The 27,580-nt window shown below is 44.7% G+C and overlaps 2 protein-coding genes across 4 annotated transcripts in view; both read right to left on the bottom strand.

Annotated features, from left to right (window-relative positions):
- The window catches only part of FLVCR1 (FLVCR heme transporter 1), a 68,511-nt gene extending 40,937 nt beyond the window's left edge, over positions 1-27,574 (bottom strand). Inside the window, exon 1 of the mRNA XM_054023989.1 lies at positions 27,499-27,574. Within this exon, the coding sequence (XP_053879964.1) occupies positions 27,499-27,558 (60 nt within the window). The 5' untranslated portion in view covers positions 27,559-27,574. The remainder of the gene's footprint in view (positions 1-27,498) is intronic.
- On the bottom strand, positions 382-27,580 carry LOC128834852 (putative deoxyribonuclease tatdn3-A). Of its 3 annotated transcripts, none has more exons than XM_054023991.1 (10): positions 23,148-23,172; positions 17,010-17,042; positions 15,522-15,595; positions 13,464-13,545; positions 10,254-10,316; positions 9,358-9,467; positions 7,423-7,478; positions 6,199-6,311; positions 2,449-2,529; positions 382-728 (listed from the first exon to the last, which is right to left on the bottom strand). In XM_054023991.1, the coding sequence occupies exons 1-10, from the start codon at positions 23,154-23,156 to the stop codon at positions 585-587; spliced, it is 765 nt and encodes a 254-aa protein (XP_053879966.1). In that variant the 5' UTR covers positions 23,157-23,172; the 3' UTR covers positions 382-584. The 3 variants fall into 3 exon arrangements, with proteins under 3 accessions (XP_053879966.1, XP_053879968.1, XP_053879967.1); XM_054023993.1 differs by lacking the exon at positions 23,148-23,172 and adding an exon at positions 19,299-19,316; XM_054023992.1 differs by lacking the exons at positions 15,522-15,595; positions 17,010-17,042; positions 23,148-23,172 and adding an exon at positions 27,499-27,580.

Genomic DNA, 27,580 nt, shown 5'->3' with positions numbered 1-27,580 from the left:
TGGGAGGTCAGAAATGAGGCCCATTGCATTTTCTTATCAACACTAACTGGCAAACAAAGATTTCTGAAAGCAACCCTCTGTGGCTCTGGAAAGCACCAGCTGGGAGAATGCTGTGGTCTCAATATGCCAATAGGATGCAAAAGTTTGGCTCGAGTAGTAGAGAAAAGTGCAGCATTATAAGACGTGAGTCCAGGTTCAGAAGATTCCTCTTTAAATACCAATGGAAATAAGCATTGCTGTATTTTTTGATCTATGTAAAAGGCATGGAAAGTTGCAGTCTTGTTGCTATCCTATTTTCCATGTGCCTGCTTTAAATTATTAATCGTAACTGATTTTCACCTCATCAACTGTAAAATAGCCTGCCTGTATAAATACAATAGGTAAAACTTTATTGGGCTTTTATTCTTTAAGATGTCATTTTGGTAATACAAAAATTCCACATATACCCCTGTGATGATATCATCCATAGTATGAAATATGTACATGTACACTGTAAAAAATATATAAAATAAAGCCCCAAACCACAAACTACAGAGCAGAGCTGTGTTTCAGATGCTCTCTTTTTATTGTTGTTTGGCAAGTGTTCATTGTTTCAACCGCTGGTGAACTTTGGGGAACAGCTTCAGGGCATTACATGTTGTTACTTCACAGACTGTTTCTACTGATACTCCTTTCACTGCAGCAATGTACTGACAAGAAATCCTGATCTGCTCTGGTTCATTTCTCTCCTAAAAGAGAATTGCCAACAAGGTTACACTATACAAGAAATTAAGTGAGATCAGCCTGGCTTACCCAGGGCCCATAGGACTGAGTCCCTCTCTTCCATTAATTACTTCAAAAAAGTCACCACTGGTATTTACAAATTTTAAACCACAACTAGACTCTATGGTGTTAGCAACTTAGATAAGTTAGATGGAAGAGTCAGCCTGATACAGTGCAGTTTTGGATCGGACACGAGCATACATTTTAAAGACAACAGCTGGATCAAGCTTAAGAAATGCTACTTCCTTTATTGCTGAGAAAGAATAAATATTCAGCAACAGTTTGAAGTTCCTGAAACTTCTCTGTGGAGGTTATCAGCAGGAAAAAATCTGCATTCTTTGAAGTTCTATATATATCAGCCTAGATGCTGCAAGATGTCGAGTGCCTAACTAAACCCAATGGGAGTTATTTATTTATTTAAAGTAATAAACATGATACCTAACCAAGGCTTGAGGCATTCTGACATCAATGATGCTACAATAAAATCCCAGCAGCATTAAGAAATCATTGCACAGGAACTCAGGCAGCCAGAGTTCAGAACTCCTTTCCACCCTTTTAGTGTTGCAGGAAGCAAAACCTCAACCCTCTTCAAAAACCGTATCAAACCGATGTCTTTTGAAGCATGGCCAGAACGTCACCTAATTTGGACTATTTAGGGGAGCTAGTTCCAGAGTCTTGGAGCTCTCAGATAGATGCTCCTTCTTTTATAATGAGGGGAGATCCATCTCAAATGCCCCTGCTGACCACAGCTATTGCAGTATGGCACAGGGAGAGAGCCAATCCTTCAAGTAGGCCTGTCCCAGGCCATTAATGGCTTTATAGGTCATAACCAACACCTTAAACTCCACCTGGAAACCAACAGACAGCCAGTGCCGATCCTGGAGTCATATGCTTCTGGTAAGAAGCCCCCCTCAGTACCTAACATCTCAACTGCCACTGAAGTCAACAAGGACTGATGACACACAAAAGGTTTAAGCATTGTTCAGCCCCTTGCAGGCTCTAATTTATTAAAGAGACATTTTCACATTGATTTCAACAAAAAAATTAAAATTCCAACTAAAAGGGGGGGTTTAGTTTGGATATAAACATTCCTGTGCAGTTTGGTACCCTGAACACTGGCTCTCATGCATTAGCACAAGATGGCAAAACGAGAAACTGACTAGTCTATTTTCCAAGCTAAATGTAGTGCCAAATGTACACAGAGAGCATTAAATGATGACACATTTGATTTCTAAAATCTGTACTGTTAATTACCCGTGGTGGTAACAACAGAAAGAAGGAAACATTTATTTTAATGATCTGATTTCACATGACAGTGCCCCTTTGATCTCAAAGGTGCCTGGGGGTGGTGTTTGAGCTCTAGGTTAAACTGTGTACTGGTTAGTGTGCGTCAATGGAGCGACAGCAATGAAAACCCAGTGAGATAGCAAAAATTAATCCTATAGTATGTGCACCAAGAATTATTTTTCTCTCCTGACAACTTCTTTTGGCTTTTCTTTTTTAAATAAGAGAAGCTGGGACCTCTCTTTGCATCTCGCATATGGCTAGTAGTCAGGGCATTAGGGAACATGAGTCCCTAATGCATTATAGTGCATGAACCCTAAGAGTCAGTCACTTCATTTCTGAAACGCAGGTTGAAAGGATTTAGGATTTAAACTAGTAAGCTACATACTTTACTTACTGTACCTCTTTCTTTAGGCCAAGAGAGGGTGAGTCGGTCTCCAAGCAAATGTTCTCTAGTGGAATCTGTCTTATTAACTTTGCTCGCTTGTAAAGACAGGAGAATAAAACAAGAAATAACACAGGTAAGAGTCCATTCTCATCACACTAATCAATATAGAAAGGAGCACACTATACATTTTGCACACACCATCAATTAATGGGTAACAAGTCTGCCTTATTGGCATTCAATAGGCAGTTTGAGCCACTAGGGATAATTCTATGTCTCCAGTGAGCTGCAAACACAAAGGTTAAACAGAGTGTCCTGGGCCAACAGAGCCTCTACCATACTACAAGGATTGTGAATATTCACCCCCCTCAAGTGTCTATTAATCTTTTCTAAATGCAAGCTGTCTTTAACATTCTATTAAGTACATCCACTCACCGAATGACACGGTACTGTGGTTGGCAAAGACAGTACAACAGCCAACCGGGTGCTGGGCTGGTAGTGTAGGAGACCCACAGTCAAGAACATCCTGTGGACTCCTGTTCTCATAACCATTAACTAATGACTTTAGGTAGATGGGGTGGGTTGTGGTTTTCTCTCTCTTTATCTAGGCAGTTATAGCATATTCACTGCCATGGTATCTGAGCCCCTCTCAGGGCTGGCGTGGAAGGTAAAGGGATTCACTCCACCAGAAGATCAGAGAAAGGACAATGGGGCAGATGGTAGCTTGGATGCAGGAAGGCCCAGTCTCTCAGCACAAGAATTGGTCATTTGGTGTAGGAATCAATAAGTGATCAGCCTTGTGATTCCTTGGATGCTTGGGCCCAATCATCCGGCTGAGATGCACTGGCGTGACTCAGTCAGTTAACACTGGTAGGTGATCAATCAGATTGATCATGGTTGTGAGCAAGTCAAGGCACTCTCCTCTCACCAAGTAGCTAGGTGTGCTGTCTCTGCAGCAAGGGACAAGGATAAACTCAGCTGACACTACGTAGCAGGCCTGCATATGAACAGGAAAGGATTTGGAAACCCCATCGTACAGAAATGAAAGATTAACTGCTTTACTGCTGCTGTACTATGTGTATGCAGGGAGGGGAATGAACCTCAAATCCTGTCTTATGTACTTGGCATGTCTCATTCACTCCTTCTTGTGTCAAGAGTAACTCCACTGGCGTGTCTCTGAGGTAGAATCAGTTTAAGTGAGTTCAGAATGAGGCCCCTAGAAGACAGCCTGCAAAGAGCCTCCTCCACTCCAAAGTTTGAGATTCTTTAGATAGGATCACATTCATACCCTACTTCCTGACCTTCAGGGTCCTGCCCCACTCCGCCTCCCCATGGGCTCTTAGACCCACATCCACAAAGGTACATAGGCACCTAATGTAGGCACCTCAGTCTCAGTTTTATGCTTCACAAAACTCCCACCACACCCTGTGGGCACCTAAACTCAGGGACACTGGGGAAGGTGCACATCAGACTATCCCATAGTTCAGGGGTTAGAGCACTCTCCTAAGAGGTGGGGTAACCTCTGTTCAAATTCTTGCTCCCCTCTAGCAGAGGAGGGAATTGAACCCAGGTCTGCCACAATCCAAGTGGGTGCTTAACCACTGGGCTAAAAGTTATAAGGTGAGCCTGGGAGTGCCCCAGGTTTTGCATGGATTGAGGCAGGCACCTAACTCATTCTCACAAGAAATTATTTAAGTGCTGTAAGCATCTAAGTCACCAGCTGGCACCCCGGTGGCAGGGCAGGGTGTAGCAGGCTCTCATGCTTCAATGGCCCCGGCTGACAACCAGTCTGGTTCTGTAGTAGTCTGCTTCTTCTTGTGACTCAACCCTCCAGCTGAGTCACCTAGACTCCCACCCCTTCTGGAGTAAACCAATAGTCCCTCAAAACAGGAAAGCACTAAGTCTTGTGGTCTCTATGCCAGGTCTGGGGGAGAGGTAGGGGAATCCAGCCTCTCCTCTGGTTTCCAGCCCAGGGACCCTGTTTAAGTGGTTAAGGGCTTGTCGTTCAATCCCTCACCACTACCCTGGGTTGCCCCTACCTTTCCCTTCTTGTCAACACCTTCCATAGTTCTGGGAACACCGCCATGAATTTGTGGCTCCCCACAGCTTCTTCCCAGCTAGCTACTAAGGAGCTTCCTCAAAGTTGCTCCCAGCCTGTGAAATACAGCCCAGCTGCTGCTAAACAGTCCTTCCCGTTTCCCTCCTTATGACAGGAGTCCCCCCAGCTCTCCTTCTTGGAGCTGGATTTGTAGCTTAGGCCCACTGCAGGGCCTCAGCCACCTTCTCCTTCAGCTAGTTCCTTTTCCCCAGTTAGTCCCAGGCTCAGAGGATCCAGCAGGCCAGCCTTCTCCTGCTGATCTGCTCTCCTTCCTAGTCAGTCCCCAACTGAGCCATGTTCAGGCCTTTTAATTCCTCCCTCCAGGCTTGACACCTATTGCAGGTGTAGTAGAGTTCAACTGATCTTAGTAACGAGTGCTACAGACAAGGCCTTTGGTTGTAAAACTCCTGGCAGCAGGGACTGTCTCCCACTATGTATTTGTATAGCGCTTAAGTAACCCACACACCTTCTGGGTGTGGTGTTCTGTCCTATCTCGTGGCACCGAGACCACTTAGAGAGAGAGAGGTAACGTGAGTCTGTTCTATAGCCCTAGCTAACAGCCCGTTGGCTTTTAGCTCATGAAGTAGAGGCTCATGCGCTAAGCTCCAGAGGCCCCAAGTTCGATCCCGCCCACTGACGACCAGGGTCTGTCGGCGTTACACCTAGCACAGCAAAGCCTCTAACTGGTGCTTAGGAGCATTACTGCAACACAAACAATATCACGACCAATTTAGTTCATGGTGATTCTGCCTTTGGGCCAGATTATGATCTCCCTTACACTGGCTGCACACTCATGCACTTTCAGTGGACTCACTCCTGATTTACATCCATGTAAGCCAGAGGGGAATCGGCTTTGTGTCCTTCTTGCAGAAGCAGCTTTGCACATTTTCTCTTGCCACCCTTCATCCCTGACCCAGTCCGTGCACCACGCCACATCGCCCTCCTCCTTATTCTAACCCCTCTTCCAAACTCACAGCAGTTAGTTAAACAAACCCAAAGGTCAGGAATTTAAAACATCAATGTGTAAAGATTATTAATGCCATTAATCCCGAATACCAGCTCTAGCTCCATCATCATGTCCCAACCATCATTCCCCAGCTAAGTGTTCTACTCTAGCTGTAGCCCCATCATTGCTCCACACGGCAATATAGTAAGTTAATTAATCCTCATTTAAAAAACCCCAACAAGAACTAAAAGGCCACATATGTTCCTCCCCCCATCCCTTGCTGAGCTATGTGTGATTTAGACTGTAAGCTTCCTCGAGCACAGACCTGACATTCGTCATTTGTCTTTAATTCTGCTGTGATATATATAATAGAGAAAGTGTCTCTTAGGAAGTATGGGTATCACATGTGCCTATTATACACGTTGGGCCCGATTCTCTTTTACACTAAGGCCCATCTACATTGCTCTGGAGGAGTAAATGTGCCCTTAAGTGGGTATAAATATACAAAGGCAATTTACTGCCAGAGTGGCATGAAGAGGCCTTAGTGGGCATGAGAATTCAGGTCACTGTATGCATGTCCTCAATGGTCATTCTTGCCCTCTGCCTCACCCTACCCGCCCAAATACTATCTCCCAATATCTGAGCCAATGCAGAACGTCAGTTCTCGTGCAGTCCAATTAAAACTATGCTGAAGCAGATTCTGTGAACTTTCCAGGGACTTACCTGATCATTCCTTGTGACAGCTGGAGGAAAAGAAAAACAAAAGCCAGCTTGTACTCCTTCCAGGGCAACAGAGGGCCTGCCAGCAAAGTTATGAAGCAGTGCATTCCGAATACCTGCACCACATAGAAGAAACCCAAAAAACCTAAAGACACTAAAACCAGGCTGCAAGAGTTTAACAGTACCACGGTAAAGATTTGTATCAAACTTTTTTTTTCTATTTTAATTGTAAGAGAATTTAGTGCCAGCTCTCAGTCCTGAAGTCCTTTATTTATCCACAAGCAAAATGTGCATCAACCTTGGATTTGTAGGATCCCTCCCTGAGAAGTGAGAACATAATTGATTCCACCTGTGACCTCTCTGCTAGGCCTGCCAACAAAGGTGCAGACTCTGATTCCAATGTATCCACTGGGAACCGGACCAAGACCACCAAATTCACTTCATATCAGCACCAGAGAGCTGTCAGTGGTAACAATTTTCAGTTGGCATCTGCTGGGGCCAGACTGAACCTGTAATTAGTGGTGAAAGGCTCCACAGTCGATTACCTACCTCCGCAGCCTTTCTGACCCCCAGCAGCTTATTTCTGTCCTGCTGTCACTAACTGTGTTTGTAATATGCACAGAGATGTAGATAAGTAAATATTTTAAACATATTTTAATTGTATCTTTCTTCACAAAATAGGCCAATTTTCAATCTACAGATCTGCTGGAAACAAATCATAAAGAGAAATAAAGCTATCTGGAAACCGTACTCTTCTTGCTTCTGTTCAAAAGAGTGTGGCGGAAGTTGATGCTGAGACAGAGGTTGCTTTGCTTCACTCATTCCCTCCTCACTCCCAAAAAAAGTTACAATATAAAAAAGAAACAATTCTATGTTTCATCAGAGGTTTTCCACTCCGCAGAAACTGTCACTCCTTGAGCATAATACGTAAACTTGGCAGCTCTAGAGCATCTTCCACTCATAGTTTCCAGACTTTAATGAATGGAGTTCTATGACCCAAACGTGAGGTAGGGAAACATTATTAGCTCCATTTTACAAACAGATAAACTGAGGTAAAGGATTCAATTTTCTTCCCAGATACAGAGGTAAATCAATTGAATTACTGTACACCAGCGTATAACTTGTGTAAGAGCAGAAACAGGCCCAGAGAGCAGTTAAGGATTTATACTTGCAACAATCAGTAGTACTGGTTCTAAGGGTTTGATCAGAATGGATAGTGAGACTTACCTTGCTCCTTAAGAAAAGCAATAGTTTGTCTCCCAGCCGAACGAGAATGAACGTTTCTGTTCATTACAAAACACATACTTTAGAGAAGCAGAGAAACACTGGTGGTTTTTTTTTTTTTAATATAAAGTGATTTCTTTTTAGAAAATAAGATATCTCTATTAAGGAGAAAACGTTACTGTTCAGGAAAACAAGAATTACAACTGGCACTGCTGGCAAAGTGAAGAGATTTGGTTCTATTCTGAAAAAGCAACTACAGAAAAATGGCACCTTCTTCCTCACTAGGTCTGCTCCTCGTGTGTATTTAGAGTCAGATCTGCTGAATTTAGTGTCAAAAGTAAGGTGTTACTCTTGTTTGCCATGCAGAGCCAACACAGCTAAGAGAGAGCGAGCTGGATTACTTTCCTACTACTGCATCATCATCAGAATTGTTTACTTAGTACCAACGAGTTTCACCGACATAAACTGAATGAAGACAATGACACTGCACAGTCACCGAGGGCATCGTGTGACCTGCAGAACTTTTATTACTGGGGATGATGCAAAGAAGAAAAGAACCCAGCTTGGTTTTCAAGTCAGGGGTTGACTCTGAGGGCTGGCAATTAGGGAAAAAAACCAACATCTTTTCACAGGTAAACGGAACACATTTGTTGAGGAAATCACTAGGAGAAAATGAACACAGCACCCTGCCACGCCAAAGTTACTTTCATTGAAACAAAGAAAGAATTACAAACGAAGAGATTTTATTCTCCATCCCCACTTTTTAAAGTTCCTAACATTTTGGGGCAAAATGAGGTGAGGGATACAGGTGGTTTAAAGTTCTCCTTTGCACTGCCCCATGCACCGAGGTATTCTAGCTTCTCTCCCCACTCCTTTCTCCAGCCATGCCCCCTTTTATCTGCTAAGTCAGCTGCAAGGGGGTCAAGCACAACCAGTTGGCATGCTGAATACCTGTTGATAGTTAAGAGAGTTACACATGTAGGGAGAAGAAAATAAAGTATTACGGTCTTTGTCTTCCTGTTTCCTGATGCTGAACTTGATAGCATCAAATTAAAATCTCAGTTTATTTTTAGAATACTCTTATTTCCCCCCTGAACGTTCACTTACCAAATACAGTGGAAAACCACTATCTAGTGGAATAGAGAGTTTGGGGAGAGATGCTGATTTCATTTATGCCAGTGTAACTCTTGGAGTTTTACCTGCATAACAGAGATCAGAATCTGAGCCATAGAAGTTATTCCAATAAAAGCTCTGGTTAAGGAAGCGAGTTTTGTGATGTAAATGACATACATAGAGGGAGGAAACCTCAATTTGGACAACAAGGAGTTTAGATAAGAGGGTCTCTTTCTGCAGTGGTGGGTGCATGTGCCTAATCCTGCTCTCACTGAAGTCTGTGGCAAATCTCTCTCTGGTTGAAATCCTGGCCCTAATGAATTGCAGGGGAGTTTTGCCATTCATTTCAAGGGGCCAGAATGTTGTCCTCTGACTTCATTTGTGCAGAAGTGCGACATAAAATGACACCTTGAAATAATACAAGTCTAACCCCCCGTTGAAGTTTTATTTGGGGAGCATAGCTCAGTTCTTATCCAAAAGATGAAACGTGTACATATGGAAAATACACCCCCTTTCAACAACAACTCTTTTAGAAGAAATGCCAGCAAGTCTCCCACAATTTTAACGATGACTCAGTTAGAGAGGAACATTTATCAACCCTAATCTCCTGATACAGGCTCAGGCTTCCCAGATATAAACTGCCTTTTATTATTGTTATTTTTTACCTTAAACCATTGAATATTTGGATTATTTTTAGTCAAAACATTATTAATATGCTTTACCACCCCTCCTGCACTCCAGGAGCTGTGACTTAGGAAACAGGTTCTGAGCTTAGTTAAGATTTGTTATGTGAGGAAGACTTTGCTTGGAGGGATTCTGACTCACACTGGCAGGTCTAGTTGTTTAGCTATATCCAGCTGTAACGCAAAGACCTTTTGCTGCTCCTCACGTTGCTGGGATTTGGACACAAACCATGGAGTGAAGTCTAGACCGATCTGCAATGAGAATCAGTTAGGGGATGATAGAGTTTGTGAAATCTTAAGTAAACTTCAAAATGCATGGAGGATTATTGTTTTCAGTACATTAAACTTCAAATGCTGTAGGCCAGCAATTCTCAAACTTTTGTACCGGTGACCCCTCTCACATAGCAAGCCTCTGAATGTGACCCCCCCTTATAAATTAAAAACCCTTTTAAATATTTTAACACCATTATAAATGCTGGATGCAAAGCAGGGTCTGGGGTGAGGGTTGACAGCTCACGATCCCCCATATAATAACCTTGCTATCCCCTGAGGGGTCCCGACCCCCAGTTTGAGAACCCCTGCTGTAGGCTACTATGAGAAGCCACTATAACTGAGACAAGATTAGAAGGCACTACAATCTCTATATAAGGTATTGTACCTGGGGGTACAGTAGTACATGGATCCAGAATAAACTATATTATATATAAGATAACATAAAAATGCTTTGCTAGGAAAAATCTATAGCAGCTCATTTAGTCTCCCTACTACTGTCCTAGCTGCAGGATTCTAGCATATCTATGTGGCCCGTCTCCAATAGTTATTCATAAAATGATCATCTGGAGCCTGATTCTAGTCCCACACCAAGAGAGGAGTTAGGTTTTTTTTTTTTTTTTTTAATCTCAGCAAATATGATTTCTGTCTATAAAAAGAAAAGTAAGCACCATAAACCACAGATTGCAATATACTGCACGGGCCTACCAGAGCAATGGCTGAGTCAAGAAAACCCCAATACTAATGAAATCAAATAAAGCACTCTACCTCTCCAATAGCCACCAGCTTATCTTTGTGCTTCTCAAAGAATGGAAGGGCAGGTTCCAAGTCCTGTAATAAACCAGCTACAGCTCACATGCTTTGTTAAAATTTAACAGTGAGGTAAAAGAGGTCCTGGCATGTTAACGAAATTGCAAAAACAGGCATTAGTATACCATGGTGAGGACAGCAGTATAAGGCGGGTATTAAAATTATACACTGAATTGTCTAAAAGCTACTGAATATTTTAAGTACCCATTCTTTAAATACGACTATAATTAAAAATGAAAAGAAAGCCCAATCATTCTGCTGGGCTGCCCAGAGCCAGCCTCCCTACTGTGGAGAGTACAGGCTCGGGATGGGGCTTGGCTATAATGGCCAGAAGATGTGTTGATTCAGCACATCTTCAAGGCAGCCTCAGATGGTAGGGCTCCTGTGGAGTCCTGGGGGAAGCGTAAAGCTGCCCTGCTCCACTGATGGACTCCCCAACAGGGACAGCAGTGGGAATAGCATGGGTCCTCCCCTGAGCGTGAATGCCCCAGTATGTAACCTCTCCTGCTGCAATTTGCATCCCATGGGCCAGCAGAGATTAGTCAAGGCCACAGTTTGCAAAGTGCAAAAGCAGCTATATAAATAAAAGGCATCATTGTTATCACATAGGGCTTGTCTACATGGAACTTAGTACATGTAAGCTCGGGTGTGAATTTACCAGGGTAGATAAAAATCAATGATTTTTTTTTAAATCTGATTTTCTATAACAGTTCTTTTCTCCCAAAAGCATATCTAAAGATAGTTTTAATTAAGATACATGACAGCTCAAAGATATCTCATCATGGAATAGGGATTATAAATTCTAATTCTATAGTGAGACAATATATTCACGTAAAGTTTAAGAAAAGTTTTGTAAATGAGTTCCAATAGTTCATGGATTAGGGACCCAATCTTATGGGGTTCCACAGGCTTCTGTGTAGATTATTTAGGTTAATCTTTCTATCTACCCAATGAGACTCAGTGCTCAGTCTAGAAGATACCATCAGAGATGCTTAGTTTTGCAGTTCTCAAACTGTGGATTTGTGACTCTAGAGGTAACAAGCTTGTTAACAGCAAAAATGTTTTTAAATGAATAAATAAAAAATACAGGTGAGAAATAACAGACCTCGATCCTATTGTCCCTCTGCAAATTTGTGGACACAGAGTCAATCCCTTACCTCTCTCTAAAAGTGCAAAATTTCAAAAAGTTCAATGAATAGAAGATTGTTGGGGGCAGAATAGATCTGGACAAGGAGAAGAAGTCTGGAGATAAATGTGAGAAGCGAGGGACATATCCATGTTTTGTTAAAATATTATATGTTTGCTGTTGAAGAAAAAAAATCCAGAATACTTAATGTTGTTGTTTTAGTTTAATGAAACAATTTAAATGTCTGTCTGGTGATGTTCTTCTCCTAAGAGAGCATGGCAAGAAAATCCTCTAAATATTAATGATTAACCTGTTGAACTGGAGATCGTTCACCTCCCAATGACTTCATAAATATCTGCTTCAATTACCTTTGGTAAATTAAAGAACCAAACAATCATTCATTTTCTGATATAGCTGTAAAACTAATCTGAAAAGTTTCCAAAATAAATCACTGTTTTAAAAATGTATAGTGTGTACCTTCTAAAAATGAAACCTACATCTATCTCCGAGTTGAGAAGAATATGTATTAAGGTTATAACAACCAACAAGAATGCACTTTTATGTAGACATCCATGATTAAATCAAGTCTTCCCAACTAGTGATTTAAATCAAATCCACCCTGACTGCTACAAGGTAACGTCCCATGTGGACACACTGCGCACTACGGCATCTTTGTGACCGACATGGCTAAGGGCAGGTCTACACTACCCGCCTGAATCGGTGGGTAGAAATCGATCTCTCGGGGTTCGAATTATCGCGTCTCATCGGGGCGTGATAATCGATCCCCGAATCGACGCTTGTACTCCACCAGCGGAGGTGGGAGTAAGCGCCGTCGATGGGGGAGCCGCGGAGGTTGATTTGCCGCCGTCCTCACAGCAGGGTAAGTCGGCTCCGATATGTCGAATAGCGTAGCTGAATTTGCGTATCTTAAATCAACCTCCCCCCCTCCCCCACCCTGTAGTGAGGATGTAGCCTAAGACTACACTGCACAAGGGAACTACGACCATCATGATCACACAGCACCCTCTGGAGCTCAGTGAAGGAACTGCCTTTATGTCTATTGACAAGGTGCTGTGGTGATGGCTTATGCATAAGGCTAAGCTTTTGTCACAGTTATTTTTAGTAAAAGTCACAGGCAGATCACGGGCTTCTGGGGATTTTTGTTTATTGCCCATGACCTGTCCCTGACTTTTACTAAAAATAACTAACAAAACGGGGACGAAGGAGGGTCCAGCACCCTTCTGGGGCTCCAGGGTTCTCCCCACTGCCCGGTGCCTTGGAGCTGTAGGGGTCCCTGCCCCAGGGCTGAAGTGGAAAATGTCATGGAGATCTCTGGAAGTCACGGATTCAGTGACTTCCATGACCTCCATAACAAAATCTTAGCCGTACTAAGTTATGCAAGAAGGAAGGAAAGCAGGATAAAATCATTAAAAAAAAAAAAAAAAAAAGTGTCCTTGCTTGAAGTCTCCTTAGCTTTTATCATCTGCTTCAAGTCCTGCACCTAACTTATTTCCGAGATCTCACCATACTTGCTCATTTTCTTACTTGTTGCTTCATCTCCAAAAATGGCAAAACAAAAAAATTGTAATAACTTTGTGGCCAGTCACAACTTCATAGCTGTCACTACGTTGCAGAGCAAGGGCACTCCAAACTTCACAGGGAAGGAACTCAGACCTTCCTGTTTTGAAAGCACAGACCCTTACTACTTAAAGGAGAGTTCCCTCCAGCTGTTAACTAAATAGGGCCTATGATGCACAGATGAGCAAATCTGATACCGTCCAACAGAGAGCAGCATTAGACATACACACTAGCCAGTTTTTTTCCCAATAAATTGGTGATAATTACATTATCTTTATTAAAGTTGGGCACAGAAGAGAAGTGACCATATTCACCCATGTGACAGCTGTAGACACAGCTGCTACCATGGCAGATTTCTGCCCCAGAGACTTGAAGAGCTACATAAGTGGAGATACAAATAATACCCACATGAAGAAATTCATTTGATTGAGCAAAATAAAGGCATGGGAAGCTAGGCAAGTCACCTGAACAGTAACACTGCGATGTCCATCTGCACTGCCCTGAATCGGATGAATCCCAAAACATGCCATGATAGACTCTGGATACCTTTAGCAGGGGGAAAATATGTCAATGGGATTAAAACATCTAGCTCAGCAGTGACAGTAACATCCAGTGACTGTTTGATGGCCTGTGGGCAATAAGTAAGTGGTTACAGCCAAGTTTCTAGCAGAGAGGTGTCCTCACTCAGGGAAACACACATCACAATCAGCACTGAGTTGTCATTCTTAGCAGAAACACCAAGGACTGAACAGATTGGGAAGACTGAAGTACCCTTTCACCACTAGAGATGGTCTCTCAAAGGCCTGTCTACACACATTTTTGTACTGGTATAACTATGTGAGTTAGGAGTGTGATTAGTTAGTGATACCATTATGCCAGGACAACCCCTATTGTGGACACATTTACAATGATATAAAAGTGTCTTAGACCAGTAGCGCTTACTCCCCTTCATGTATGAGAACAGCTATAGTAGTATAAAGCTCCTTCATACTGACACAAATACATCCACCCTCGTGGGACTGCACCACTTTGACTATAGCAGTATAATCAGAATGGTACAACTTGTGTGTGTAGACAAGGTGGAGCTGAGGCACTTTGGTGAGGCAGCATAAGGGCATCTACAATGCCACCCCCACGCTTTGCCCATTCTTAGGAGAAATAGATGTCTCCAGGGCTGCTCCTTTACACACTCAATTCACACATATGCAGGTGATCAATAATGTTTAACAATGAATATTTGATCTCTTGATATTTCCATGTTTTACATTTTGCTTTTTTATAAAAACAAAGAAAAATACAATCTCACCCTTTGCCTACAATTGCCTGTAAAGTCAACATCTCTCTCTCTCTCCCCCACACACATGCACACACACTATTTTTATAAAGCAAAATATACTCTTTGTTAGCCTGTTCCAGCTCTCCAGCTTTCTGCCGTGGTAAGTCAAAAACAACCCTCAGGCTCATTTGTATGCAATAGCCTTGTTTAAAGAGGCCATATTGCAGTCCATTCTCCCTTAGAAGAGGAGAGAATGTTACTTCCCCTCGTGGAAGAATAAATGTATCTCGATTTTAGGTTCTCACGTCAGTAAGAGATATGGTCCGTTCCCCTGCCTTACAACAGAAACAGCTTGCTATTCAGCATGTACCCCTCCAATTAAAGGCAAAATCCTGCTCTTATATGCATGTGTGTCACTCCCAGGGAAAGCCCTGTTCAGTATATTCTTAATTTCAAATATATAGTCAACTTTGCCTTAAACTCCTTTATGACATCACCTCACTCATCATATGGCTGATATTCCACACTTCAGCAATTCATAATATCTAGCCCAAATGTTACAACTTCAAAACAAGCGGCTACTTTGGAGGGATGAAGGGGTTATCTCCCGCATCCTCCATACACCTGAAGACCATTACAATATCACCTCTGTTTCTTCTTTTTCAGGCTAAACATGTTTATGTATTCATCAGCAGACCACGATTCTGTCTCATTGCCTTCCCCGGTACTCACCCTGTAATCTAGATATTCTTTTTTAAATGAGATGCACAAAAGTTGCACTTCATTCTAAGAACGCCATTCCCAAGACCTTATGCAGAGAGATCCCTATAACCCAGTTGCTAAGGCACAGGACTGCGAGTTCGTGGGCATGGGTTTTATCCTTGGTTCTGAGATGGAATCACTAGCCCTGATTCCCCGCTACCCTAGCTCCCTGTGTTGTCATTTACACCTGCATCAAGTGGGTGTGAAATGCTACCAGATCAGAACAGTAGATTTACACTGACTATGCAGAGCCCGAGGCCGTGGAGAACCAGGGCCAACAGCACGATCATGGCCAATTCAATTAATCTCTCTGTGTTTCAGTTTTTCTATCAATAAAGCGAGGATAATGAGACCCATTCACCTCTGTCCAGAATCTGGAGATCTAGATATGACAAGTGCTATGGCAAGTGTTAAGTAGGGTGTTATTTCTTTGATCTAAAAGATGTCTTTGTACTGACATAAAGCATACAGTGAAATAACAAACCTTTCTGCTAGATCAAGAACCTCCTCAAATTCACTTTGCTGCTCTGTAACAGAAACAAAGGCTTGAACTCCAGCCTGGATTGAAGAAAAACAAACAAACCAGTAACTGTACTGGTGAAAGTTACACTTCCCTCCTGTTTTATGTACGTGTTTCAGTTTATAAAGGACCTAGCTAGGAACTGTTCTAGGAGCACGTTCACTAAACTCACTTTAGTTAAATACATTATTAAATGAGTTGAGGGAAAAAATTAAAGTAGTACCAAAATAAATGAATTCTCATCTATTCAACCATGCAGGATTGAACAATATATTAGCCACATTGCCTCACTGCCCCTCCTAGTCCATCCCCATCTCAAAATCCTGAGGGAATATTTTATCCTGAAGTTCCACAGATTCAGGACTTGTCTAAACTACCGCTTAAGTCGATGTAAGTTAAGTTGCTAAGGGTGTGTAACAACCACCCCCAAGCGACATAACTTACATCGACTTAAAGTTGTGTCTACACCACGCTATGATAACGGGAGACGCTCTTCCATCAAGTTAGCGCATCATCACCAGACATGCTAAATCAACGCTGCTGCATCAATGCAGTGATGGCTGATTTAACGTGGTAGCGAAGATAAACCCCAAAGCTCTGTTGCATCAAGGAAGAAAGCAAGCTCCAGAGACAAGGGCCCCTTAATGAGAACACCCTGATGGCAGGCCCCTCTCCCAAGCCCTGACAGAATAAAGCACTCTTGACTGCTGTTCCTGCACCCAGAATTTGGGGATCCCAAATGATCTATGCTAATCCTTCCAGTTGCTTCATACACACCTCCCAGTTGCTTCACCACTCAGTATTACCGCAGTCTTGTCCAATTTGAGTCAAGCAATCAAACTGGTCCAACCGGATGGGATGGGATTACTGATGATAATGACAGTCAGCCAAGACACTGCCATTCAAACTTTCTCCCTAGCCCTTCTAATGACCCTTTCTGCCCATTAGTGGGAGGTGTGGCAAGATGGAATAAAGTTCAGTAGGCATTTCATATGCACAAGTGTAAAGAACATACTAATCTGCTCATTTGGCTCCACTAACAAATAAACAGATCAAAAAACCTCTCTACTTACAAATTGTGCCTACAGATAGTCTAACATGCTCATGTTAGTGCTACCCCGTCCTCATGCCATCACCTGCCTGCTTGCTTTACCCACAAGTTACATCTTGTCTTGACCTAGGGTCCTGCTCCTGCTACATCTGCAGCCCTCTGCAGCTGGGTAGAATCCCATTGACTATACTGCAGGATCAGGGCCTACAATTGTAAGCTGTTTGGCACTGGAGATGTCTTTTACTACATGCTTGTATAGAACCTAGCACAATGGGGCACTAATCTAGCTGAGGCTTCCAGGTGCTCCTGTAATACATAATAAATAAATCCTAATAATGCCCTGAGTAATGAATGAGGAATTCTGGTGCAGAAAAAGTAATAATTTAAAATAAGTCACTAACCTTTCTTGATTTTTCAATCACATCATTTATGTCCTGCAAGACACACATCATCAGTTATCATGCAAAGCACTGAGAGACGTGATTTTGTTACATTTAAGTGAGGGATGTGTAACGGTTCCCCCCCCCCTCGGGTGCCACCTGGAACTGAGGTATCACTGAGCCGCCCCCCTGACCCACCAGCCTGGGCTCCCTTTACACTGTACTGCTGTGACCAGCCTGCACTTTCACCAGCACACATACAGATAGGGACACACCCAGCTGCAGTTAGATGCAGACGCTGTGATCAGCTCTGCATGGGAAGGCTCTAGCTAAGGAACTTTCCAGCTACGGGCACGCACCCCGCTCTGGGGTGTATACCCAAAATTATACCATCTTGCGCTGCACAGGGACTGTACAGCGTAAGCTCAGAAAATTTGCCCCCTCCCTCAATGTGGAGAAGAATATACAACAGCTTTCTGCCCCAAGTTATGACTCCCACACACTGGTTTTAGACAAAGCAAAAACAGGTTTATTAACTAAAAAAGATATAATCACTTAAAATCTAAAGGCATAGCAAACAGATCACCTAGCAAATAAACAAAAATGCAATCTAAGCTTAATAAACAACATAGATCGGATATGAATAGCAAATCCTCACCCTAAGTGATGATACAAGCAGGCTGCAGATTCTTAAGGGACAAGCTGCATTTGCTTACAGCTTTGAGTCCCTTTAGCCTGGGTCCAGCACTTCCCCCAGTTCAGTCTTTGTTTCTCAGGTGTTTCCAGGTGTCTCTTTGGGTGGGGAGTCAGTGAAGAACCTCGATGATGTCACTCCCCTGCCTTAAATAGCCTTTGCATATGGTGGGAACCCTTTGTTTCAAAGCTTGGTTCCCACGCCAGTCAGTGGAAAAAACACTGATATCCCAAGATGGAGTCCAGCACCAGGTGACCTGGTCACATGTCCCTGTAGTGTCACTGCAGCCATGAGTTGGAGGCTGTCTGCAGCATCCTCAGGAAGGCTCCCCAATGGGAGATACACTTCTTCTAAGGCCTATTGTTTTCTCCTAATGGCTCATTAACCTGAATGGGCCCTTCCCAGCCAGCCAACCACTGAGAGCCTTTTGCCTAGTGGGCGTTCCCCAAATGTAAACACATTTGTAATTAACTTCAGATATGAAAATGATACATGTAGACAAATAGGATAATCATATTCAGTAAATCATAAACTTTCCAATGACAACTCACATGTCTTATCTTGCATAAAATACATTAAGCCATAATCATATCATAATCATATCTCTGTGAAGAACATGGGGTGCCAAGTCACAGGATGGTCTTGTGTTGAAGATACCAGGCTGGGACGCAGGACATCTAAGGTTCATTAGTGGCTCTGTCACAGACTTCCTGCGTCACTTTGGGTAAGTCGTTTAACATTGCCATTTTATGTATGGGGAACCGAGTCCATGGCAATGACAAAGTTTGCCTAGCTGACAAGGGGGTTGTAAAACTAAATTATTAATAATTGTAAAATATTTTTCGAGTCCTGGGGTGGAAAGTGCTTGATGAGTGCAAAGTATCATCATTGTTATTTTATTATTTCACAAGAATTTGGTGGCAGAACCAGGAAGAGAAGCCAGGAAGCCAGAACACCAGGAAGAGACAGCACAGACATCCTCCCTTCCTCTCCCAACCTTCTTGAAAGCTAAACATGGAACCCAGCTACATCTGTGCTGGCACCAACCCCCAGTACTTCCCATGACACTTTTGTGCATTATCTTGCTCAGATTCTGGGGCATTTCAAATCCTAATCTCACACTAGAAGGAGTCTGGGGCAGCCAAAACACCAATGCATAGCCCTGAGTGCAGAAATTCAAATGGAGGTACTGGAGCCGAGTTCAGATTCAGCTACAGAGAACATCAACTATTATGGGGGGGTGACACTCTGTACCCCAAAGCAACACTTGGGCACCCCCATATTTACCACAGTGATATAATTATGATATGTTTTCTACAAAGTATGCCTTGTGAGATATCATTTTAAAAGTCTTGATCTGTTGAAAATCAGTATCCAGTTGAATTGTGTGTGCTGTCATTGTATGTGAAGTTATGAAGTTTGCCGTGTGTGTTACTGAAGTACGTTGTAATGTTGGGAATACCCACAACCAGCCTTTCAGATACAACAATGGGGCAGCCAGATACCGATGATGACCCATGAAGGGGAATACACACTCACAAAGACTACCTCAAGAACTGTATACAGTGAAGACCTCTCAGAGGGAGCACATAGACAATGGATACTACTTGACTCACCATAGCAAAAGATCTTTCCAGCAAGCTGGAAGAACCTATAAAGGAAGGGAAGTGACATCATCATTTGTCCTCATTCCCCCCACAATTCAGCACCTAGAAATACGTTTGGAGAACAAAGACTGAACTGCGGAAGTGGTCCCAGGTTGAAGGGAATTTCCAGCCTGTGTATGGAAGATCTGAGACCTACTTGTATTGTTTATCAAGGTGAGACACTGCTTGATTCAAATCCTGTCTAGTTTACAGAACTCAGATTGCAATTTTACTTTTTATTTCTTAGGTAACCAACCTTGATTTGTGCGCTTACTACTTATAATCACTTAAAATCTACCTTTCTGTAGTTAATAAATCTGTTTTATACTTCAAGCAAAACACATTGTTTAGGTAAAGTACTTGGGGAATCTGCTCAGGAACAAAAACTGGTGCATGTCCTTTCCACACTGAGGGAGGGGCACTGGTCAGGCTTCTGACCAGGGGAAGACGGTATAGCTTTGGGGTCCTAGGCTGGGAAGCTGTGGGGAATTGGCTTGAGCCTCTTTATTGTCGGTTCATGAGTGTCTGGCAAAAGCATTCATGTAACCCAGCTGGGTGTATCCCTGCCTGTGAATGTCCGTGTTCAGTGCAGTACCTGGAGAGATTTGCAGCTAATCACAGCACCACAGTGTGAGAGGGAGCTCAGTTTGGTAAAACAGAGGGCTTAGTGGTACCCTAGTTCCAGGCTGCACCCCGTCACAGTGGGCATATGGTTTCATGAGATTTGCTTTCCTTGTTTAAAGAACACTATTTCTTCAAGGAACACCCACCTCCATGACTTCAGACTTCCGAAGCAAGAGCCCTGATGCTAGTAGCATCACTGACAAGCAAAGGAAGGAGAGGCCCAGATTCTCCCTCTACTTGAAGAACAACAGGAGTACTTGTGGCACCTTAGAGACTAACAAATTTATTAGAGCATAAGCTTTCGTGGACTACAGCCCACTTCTTCGGATGCATATAGAATGGAACATATATTGAGGAGATATATATACACACATACAGAGAGCATAAACAGGTGGGAGTTGTCTTACCAACTCTGAGAGGCCAATTAATTAAGAGAAAAAAAACTTTTGAAGTGATAATCAAGCTAGCCCAGTACAGACAGTTTGATAAGAAGTGTGAGAATACTTACAAGGGGAGATAGAGTCAATGTTTGTAATGGCTCAGCCATTCCCAGTCCTTATTCAAACCGGAGTTGATTGTGTCTAGTTTGCATATCAATTCTAGCTCAGCAGTCTCTCTTTGGAGTCTGTTTTTGAAGTTTTTCTGTTGTAATATAGCCACCCGCAGGTCTGTCACTGAATGACCAGACAGGTTAAAGTGTTCTCCCACTGGTTTTTGAGTATACAACAGACTGGATTTCTACATAGATTGCTTCCGTCGACGTGCAAAGGCTGAAATTGTGGAAAAGCAACATCACTTGCCACATAACCTCAGCCATGCTGAACACAACGCCATCTACAGCCTCAGAAACAACCCTGACATCATAATCAAAAAGGCTGACAAAGGAGGTGCTGTCGTCATCATGAATAAATTGGAATATGACCAGGAGGCTGCTAGACAGCTCTCTAACACCACATTCTACAGGCCATTATCCTCTGATCCCACTGAGGATTACCTAAAGAAACTACACCATCTGCTAAAAAAACTCCCTGACAAAGCACAGGAACAAATCCGTACAGACACATGCCTAGAACGCCGACCAGGGGTATTCTATTTGCTACCCAAGATCCATAAACCTGGATATCCTGGACGCCCCATCATCTCAGGCATTGGCACCCTAACATCAGGCTTGTCTGGTTATGTAGACTCTGTCCTAAGACCCTACGCTACCAGCACTCCCAGCTATCTTCGAGACACCACTGACTTCCTGAGGAAACTACAATCCATCGGTGATCTTCCAGAAAACACCATCCTGACCACTATGGACGTAGAAGCCCTCTACACCAATATTCCACACAAAGATGGACTACAAGCTATCAGGAACAGTATCCCTGATAATGTCACAGCTAACCTGGTGGCTGAACTTTGTGATTTTGTCCTCACCCACAACTATTTCACATTTGGGGACAATATATACCTTCAAGTCAGCGGCACTGCTATGGGTACCCGCATGGCCCCACAAATATGCCAACATTTTTATGGCTGACTTAGAACAACGCTTCCTTAGCTCTCGTCCCCTAACGCCCCTACTCTACTTGCGCTACATTGATGACATCTTCATCATCTGGACCCATGGAAAAGAAGCCCTTGAGGAATTTCACCATGATTTCAATAATTTCCATCCCACCATCAACCTCAGCCTAGCTCAATCCACACAAGCGGTCCATTTCCTGGACACTACTGTGCTAATAAGCGACGGTCACATCAATACCACCCTATACCGGAAACCTACTGACCGCTACACTTACCTACATGCCTCCAGCTTCCATCCAGGACACACCACACGATCCATTGTCTACAGCCAAGCTCTAAGATATAACCGCATTTGCTCCAATCCCTCGGATAGAGACAAGCACCTACAAGATCTCTATCAAGCATTCTTAAAACTACAATACCCACCTGCTGAAGTGAAAAAACAGATTGACAGAGCCAGACGAGTACCCAGAAGTCACCTCCTACAAGACAGGCCCAACAAAGAAAATAACAGAACACCACTAGCTGTCACCTTCAGCCCCCAACTAAAACCTCTCCAGCGCATCATCAGAGATCTACAACCTATCCTGAAAGATGATCCTTTACTCTCACAGATCTTGGGAGACAGACCTGTCCTCGCTTACAGACAACCCCCCAACCTAAAGCAAATACTCACCAGCAACCACACATCACTGAACAAAACCACTAACCCAGGAACCTATCCTTGTAACAAACCCCGATGCCAACTCTGTCCACATATCTATTCAAGTGACATCATCATAGGACCTAATCACATCAGCCATACCATCAGGGGCTCGTTCACCTGCACATCTACCAATGTGATATATGCCATCATGTGCCAGCAATGCCCCTCTGCCATGTACATTGGCCAAACCGGACAGTCTCTACGCAAAAGAATTAATGGACACAAATCTGACATCAGGAATCAAAATACTCAAAAACCAGTGGGAGAACACTTTAACCTGTCTGGTCATTCAGTGACAGACCTGCGGGTGGCTATATTACAACAGAAAAACTTCAAAAACAGACTCCAAAGAGAGACTGCTGAGCTAGAATTGATATGCAAACTAGACACAATCAACTCCGGTTTGAATAAGGACTGGGAATGGCTGAGCCATTACAAACATTGACTCTATCTCCCCTTGTAAGTATTCTCACACTTCTTATCAAACTGTCTGTACTGGGCTAGCTTGATTATCACTTCAAAAGTTTTTTTTCTCTTAATTAATTGGCCTCTCAGAGTTGGTAAGACAACTCCCACCTGTTTATGCTCTCTGTATGTGTGTATATATATCTCCTCAATATATGTTCCATTCTATATGCATCCGAAGAAGTGGGCTGTAGTCCACGAAAGCTTATGCTCTAATAAATTTGTTAGTCTCTAAGGTGCCACAAGTACTCCTGTTGTTCTTTTTGCGGATACAGACTAACACGGCTGTTACTCTGAATCCCTCTACTTGGTTAATTCTGTAGCCACTTAGGCAGTGATAGTGATTCTTTTAATACAGAGACACAGCAGTGACTACCAAACGATAGCACGTTTAGCTTGGTGTCACACACACACCCTTTGCCTTTAATGGCAGCAGCAATTTTCAGGTTAACACAATGCTTTTTCAGAGTTAAATATAATTGCACAATTATATGACATTCATGTTAGCTCACCAAGTTCATCCCCTGTAAGCACAGACTGTGGTCCCCCATAGAGGATGTAGCAGACATGAGAAACAGACCAAAAAGATTATTAACTAAAAGGCTAGATGTAATCATTTCTTCTTAATCATACATCTATTTCAATGGAACCTAGATTGTACAATGGATGCATCATATACATATGTATTTACTTTGTCCTTGGGGGTTTCAGGTCATTCATGCCATGACACAGAGCTTTTAATATTCTGGTCATTGGGGAGAATGACAATTGCCAGGTTATTTTCTTCTTCATCAGACACACAGCTAATTACATCTGCTACATTAGTTATCAGATCTTGTGTACTGGCATAGAGTAGAACCTCAGAGTTACGAACACCAGAATTATGAACTGACCGGTCAACCACACACCTCATTTGGAACTGGAAGTACGCAATCGGGCAGCAGCAGAGACCAAACATTTTTTTAAAAAGCCAAGTACAGTACACTACTGTGTTAAACGTAAACTACTAAAAATATAAAGGTAAAGTTTAAAAAAAAATTTTCACAAGGTAAGGAAACTTTCTGTGCTTGTTTCATTTAAATTAAGATAGTTAAAAACAGCAATTTTCTTCTGCATAGTAAACTTTCAAAACTGTATTAAGTCAATGTTCAGTTGTAAACTTTTGAAAGACCAACCATAACATTCTGTTCAGAGTTACAAACATTTCCGAGTGATGAACAACCTCCATTGGCAAGGTGTTTGTAACTCTGAGGTTCTACTGGATATACCTTGGGAGACTGCACTTGTGTAACAAGTTTTCAAATGTCTAGTTTTAGCTGTTTGTATTTAATGTTAACCTAGGAAGGCATGCCTACCCTTCTTATCTTAAACCCAAAAGAGCCATCCAGGCTGGGGTATCACATGTCCTACATTAGGGTTACCATATTTTGTGCCTCCAAATGGAGGACACTCCACGGGGCCCCGCCCCCGCCCCCAGCCCCGCCCACGCCCCAACTCCACCCCCTCCCCAAAGTCTCCGCCCCCTCCCCTGCTTCCCGCGAACATTTGATTCATGGGAAGCCTGAAGCAGGTAAGGGGGAGTGTGGGGGGAGGAGGCACGGCCCAGGCTGGCCCCCCGGCGGCTCCAGCCTGGGTCGGCTCGGGCCCTGGGGTGCCGGCCCTGGCCCCCGGCCGACCACCCCCGGCCCGCCCAGCACTGCCGGCCCCCGGCGGCCCGGCGCACCCCCCGGCGGCCCGGCCCCGCGACCCCGGCTCCCGGCCCCGCGACCCGGGCCGGCTCCCGGCCCCGCGACCCCGGGCTGGCTCCCGGCCCCCCGGCTCCCGGCCCTTGGCCCCCCAGCTCCTGGCCCCCCGGCTCCTGGCCCCCCGGCTCCTGGCCCGGCACCGCGCCCCCGGCTCCCCGCCCGGCCCCGCACCCGGCCCGGCACTGCGCCCCTGGACCCCGGCCCAGCACCACACGCCCGGCCCAGCTCCCGGCCCGGCACCATGCCCCCGGCCCCGCGACCCCGGCCCGGCCCCGCACCGCCGACCCCAGCCAAAGAGGCCCCGGCCAAGCCCTCCCTCCCTCCCGATTTTCCCAGACATGCCCGGCTTTTGGGGATTTCCCCCCGGACAGGGATTTGAGCCCCCAAAAGCCGGACATGTCCGGGAAAATCCGGACGTATGGTAACCCTACCTACATTCTACAGCTCTGTCTGGATTTAATTAGGGCCACACAGCCCCCTGGAAGCAATTGCACCATCCCATGAGTTATTTCAGACTCCTAAAGTGTCATCGTCTTGAGATCACACCAGTGTCATGCAGGGCCGGCTCTAGGCACCAGCAAAGCAAGCAGGTGCTTGGGGTGGCACATTTGCAAGGGCGGCAGGGATCCAGCATGGGAACTGAGAAGCAACAGGGGGCCCTGGGAGCTGTAGTTCCTTGGTTAGCTCCCTGCCTATAGAGCCAGCCCTGGAGCAGGGAAAGAACTACATTTCCCAGCATTCCCTTGGCAGCTATCTACAGGAAAGGGAGGGGGAGGGAGTGAGGTAGCTGAGACCTCATGGTGCAGCTTGCTGTGAATGGAGAGCTCAGTGCTAGAATGGGGTGGCACTGTGAATGGTAGGGATACCATATTTTAACATTCAAAAAAGAGGACACTCCACTGGGGAGGAGGGTTAGCCCCGCCCCCTATCCATTCCCTCCCACTTCCCGTCCCCTGACTGCCCCCCCACAGAACCTGCAACCCATCCAACCCCCCCTGCTCCTTGTCCCCTGATCGCCCCCCTCCCGGGACCCCTGCCCCTAATTGCCCCCCAGGACCCCACCCCCTATCTAAACCTCTCTTCTCCTTGTTCCCAACTTTCCCCTCCAGAGAGACCACCCCACACCCTAACTTCCCCCCTCGGGCCCCACCCCCTACCTGTCCCCTGACTGCCCTGACCCCTATCCACACCCCAGACCCCTGACAGCCCCCCCCCGAACCCCGAACCCATCCAACCCTCCCTGCTCCCTGTCCCTTGACTGCCCCCCGGGATCCCATGCCCCCCGACCCCCTTACCGTGCCGCTCAGACCAGTGTGTCTGGCTCCACGCGGAGCCAGACATGCTGCCGCATACACGCTGCTGCGCTCCTCTGTGGAGTGCGCAGCCCCGTCCCCCCCCAGAGTGCTGCCGGCGCGGTGCGGCACGCTGATGCTGCAGGGGAGGAGCGGAGGGAGCAGGAGAGGGGCTCTGGCTGCTGGAAGCCCCAATGCGAGTGGCTCAATCTGGCCGGACCACCCGGTCAGCCGTGCCACGCTCTGCATTGGGAGGGAAATCCCGGACCTTTTAAGCGTTTTAGAAATTCCTCCCGGCCGACTATTTAAAACCCCAAAAGCCGGACATGTCCATGAAAATACGGATGTATGGTAGGTAACCCTAGAACAGGGAACAAGTAAGCCCAAGGAGTAGAAGGCTTTGGCCCAGATATCTCCTTCAGAAGACATCCCCAGACTGGATTAGGGATACTGGTGTGACCTCACCTTGCAGCCCCCAAAGAAAAAATTGGGTGCACTAAATGGACAGTGCCCCTCTCTATCTGAAGCCTAGCAAGGGAGGTATGTGGATCCCACTAGAATTTAAAATGAAACGTAATAGAGAGGAGGCTCTACTAGAGGACCTGGGCAGCTTTAGATACAGTACCAGGCACATAGGAGGATTTCCACTTCTGAGCCATGGAAGCAGAAATTGACTTTTCTTTTCCAGATTTAGCTAATATTCAGAAAGGGAATCTAGCACCTGTCTTCCAGATTTGAACACCCTCAAAATTCAGGAGTGCTCAAGCTCAATTTGGGCAGCTGTTACTTCATTTCTCCCAAATCAAATATACTGATCCACTGTAACGTGCTGTAGAAAAAGTAGAATAAATTGAGCAAGAAATGCTTCCCAGTGGTTATTAGGACTGGAATTGCTATTTTCAACAGCCATTGCTTTTATTATTATTATTATTATTATTATTAAGTTTTAGTTTTATTTGTTTAAAAGGAAAACAGTGATATTCATTGGAAAATTCCCCATAGAAACAAAGAATGGAACAAAAGAATAATAAAAGCACCTCAACTTTTCCTCATTTACGTTGGACAGTCTTATAATATGCATCCAGATATCCTTCAATCACACAAGCTGAAAATTGTTCCACTTTACTGCAGTTCTGTAACCATATGGGAACCAATCCTGTCTGTGTTCTGTGCACATCCAAAATTCCTGCTGAATGACCCGCCCTGGGAGCGAGTTACCAGTGACCCAGGGCTGGGGTGGCAGGAGGGTGCAGTTGTGGGGGGAGAGCCCAGGGCTGGGGCAGCAGGGGGTGTGGGTGAGGATAGCCCGGGGATGCAGGGGGGAGCCCAGGGCTGGGGTGGGGGGGGCAGCCAAAAATTTTTTTTGCTTGGGGCGGCAAAAAGCCTAGAGCTGGCCCTATTCATGACACAAGCAAGACCTGAGGAAGAGCTCTGTGTAGCCTGAAAGCTTGTCTTGCTCACCAAGGGAAGTTGGTCCAATAAAAGCTATTACCTCACCCACCTTGTCTCACAAACAAGTTTGTAAATTGCAGAGCACAAGGAACCCTGCTCCTAATCCACCAAAAAGCTCCCTGAAGTGTCTCCACCACTTCTGTGCTATACATGGGGGTTCTGCCACTGACTCTAATGGAATCAGGAGCTTCTACAGTCCGAGCATACTCCAGGCTCAGTGACTACAAGCAGGTAGAGGGAATTCAGTCACTAGCCTGGAAACAGCTGTTGTTACAATAATACTTCCTATATCCAGGGCTGCAAATCCAATAACAGCAGCCCCAGCATAGGGCTGTGTACAGAGTGCATCTGCTGACTGCAGTCGTCAGTCCTACCTGCCTGAACTCCTCGGCTGTGAGGTGGCAGTGGCAATCGATGAACCAGCCCTTCTCCATATGCAAAGACTGCTGAAAGCAC

The sequence above is a fragment of the Malaclemys terrapin genome, chromosome 3 (genome assembly GCF_027887155.1).
Source record: "Malaclemys terrapin pileata isolate rMalTer1 chromosome 3, rMalTer1.hap1, whole genome shotgun sequence".
NCBI classification, from domain to species: Eukaryota; Metazoa; Chordata; order Testudines; family Emydidae; genus Malaclemys; species Malaclemys terrapin.
This window is presented reverse-complemented; position numbering and strand designations above follow the sequence as displayed.

Coding starts and splice junctions, on each gene's coding strand:
- LOC128834852 (XM_054023991.1), bottom strand. Junction 15,596..17,009: donor TGATTGAAAAATCAAGAAAG/GTTAGTGACTTA, acceptor TCTTCAATCCAG/GCTGGAGTTCAAGCCTTTGT. Junction 13,546..15,521: donor GTTCTTGATCTAGCAGAAAG/GTTTGTTATTTC, acceptor CCCCTGCTAAAG/GTATCCAGAGTCTATCATGG.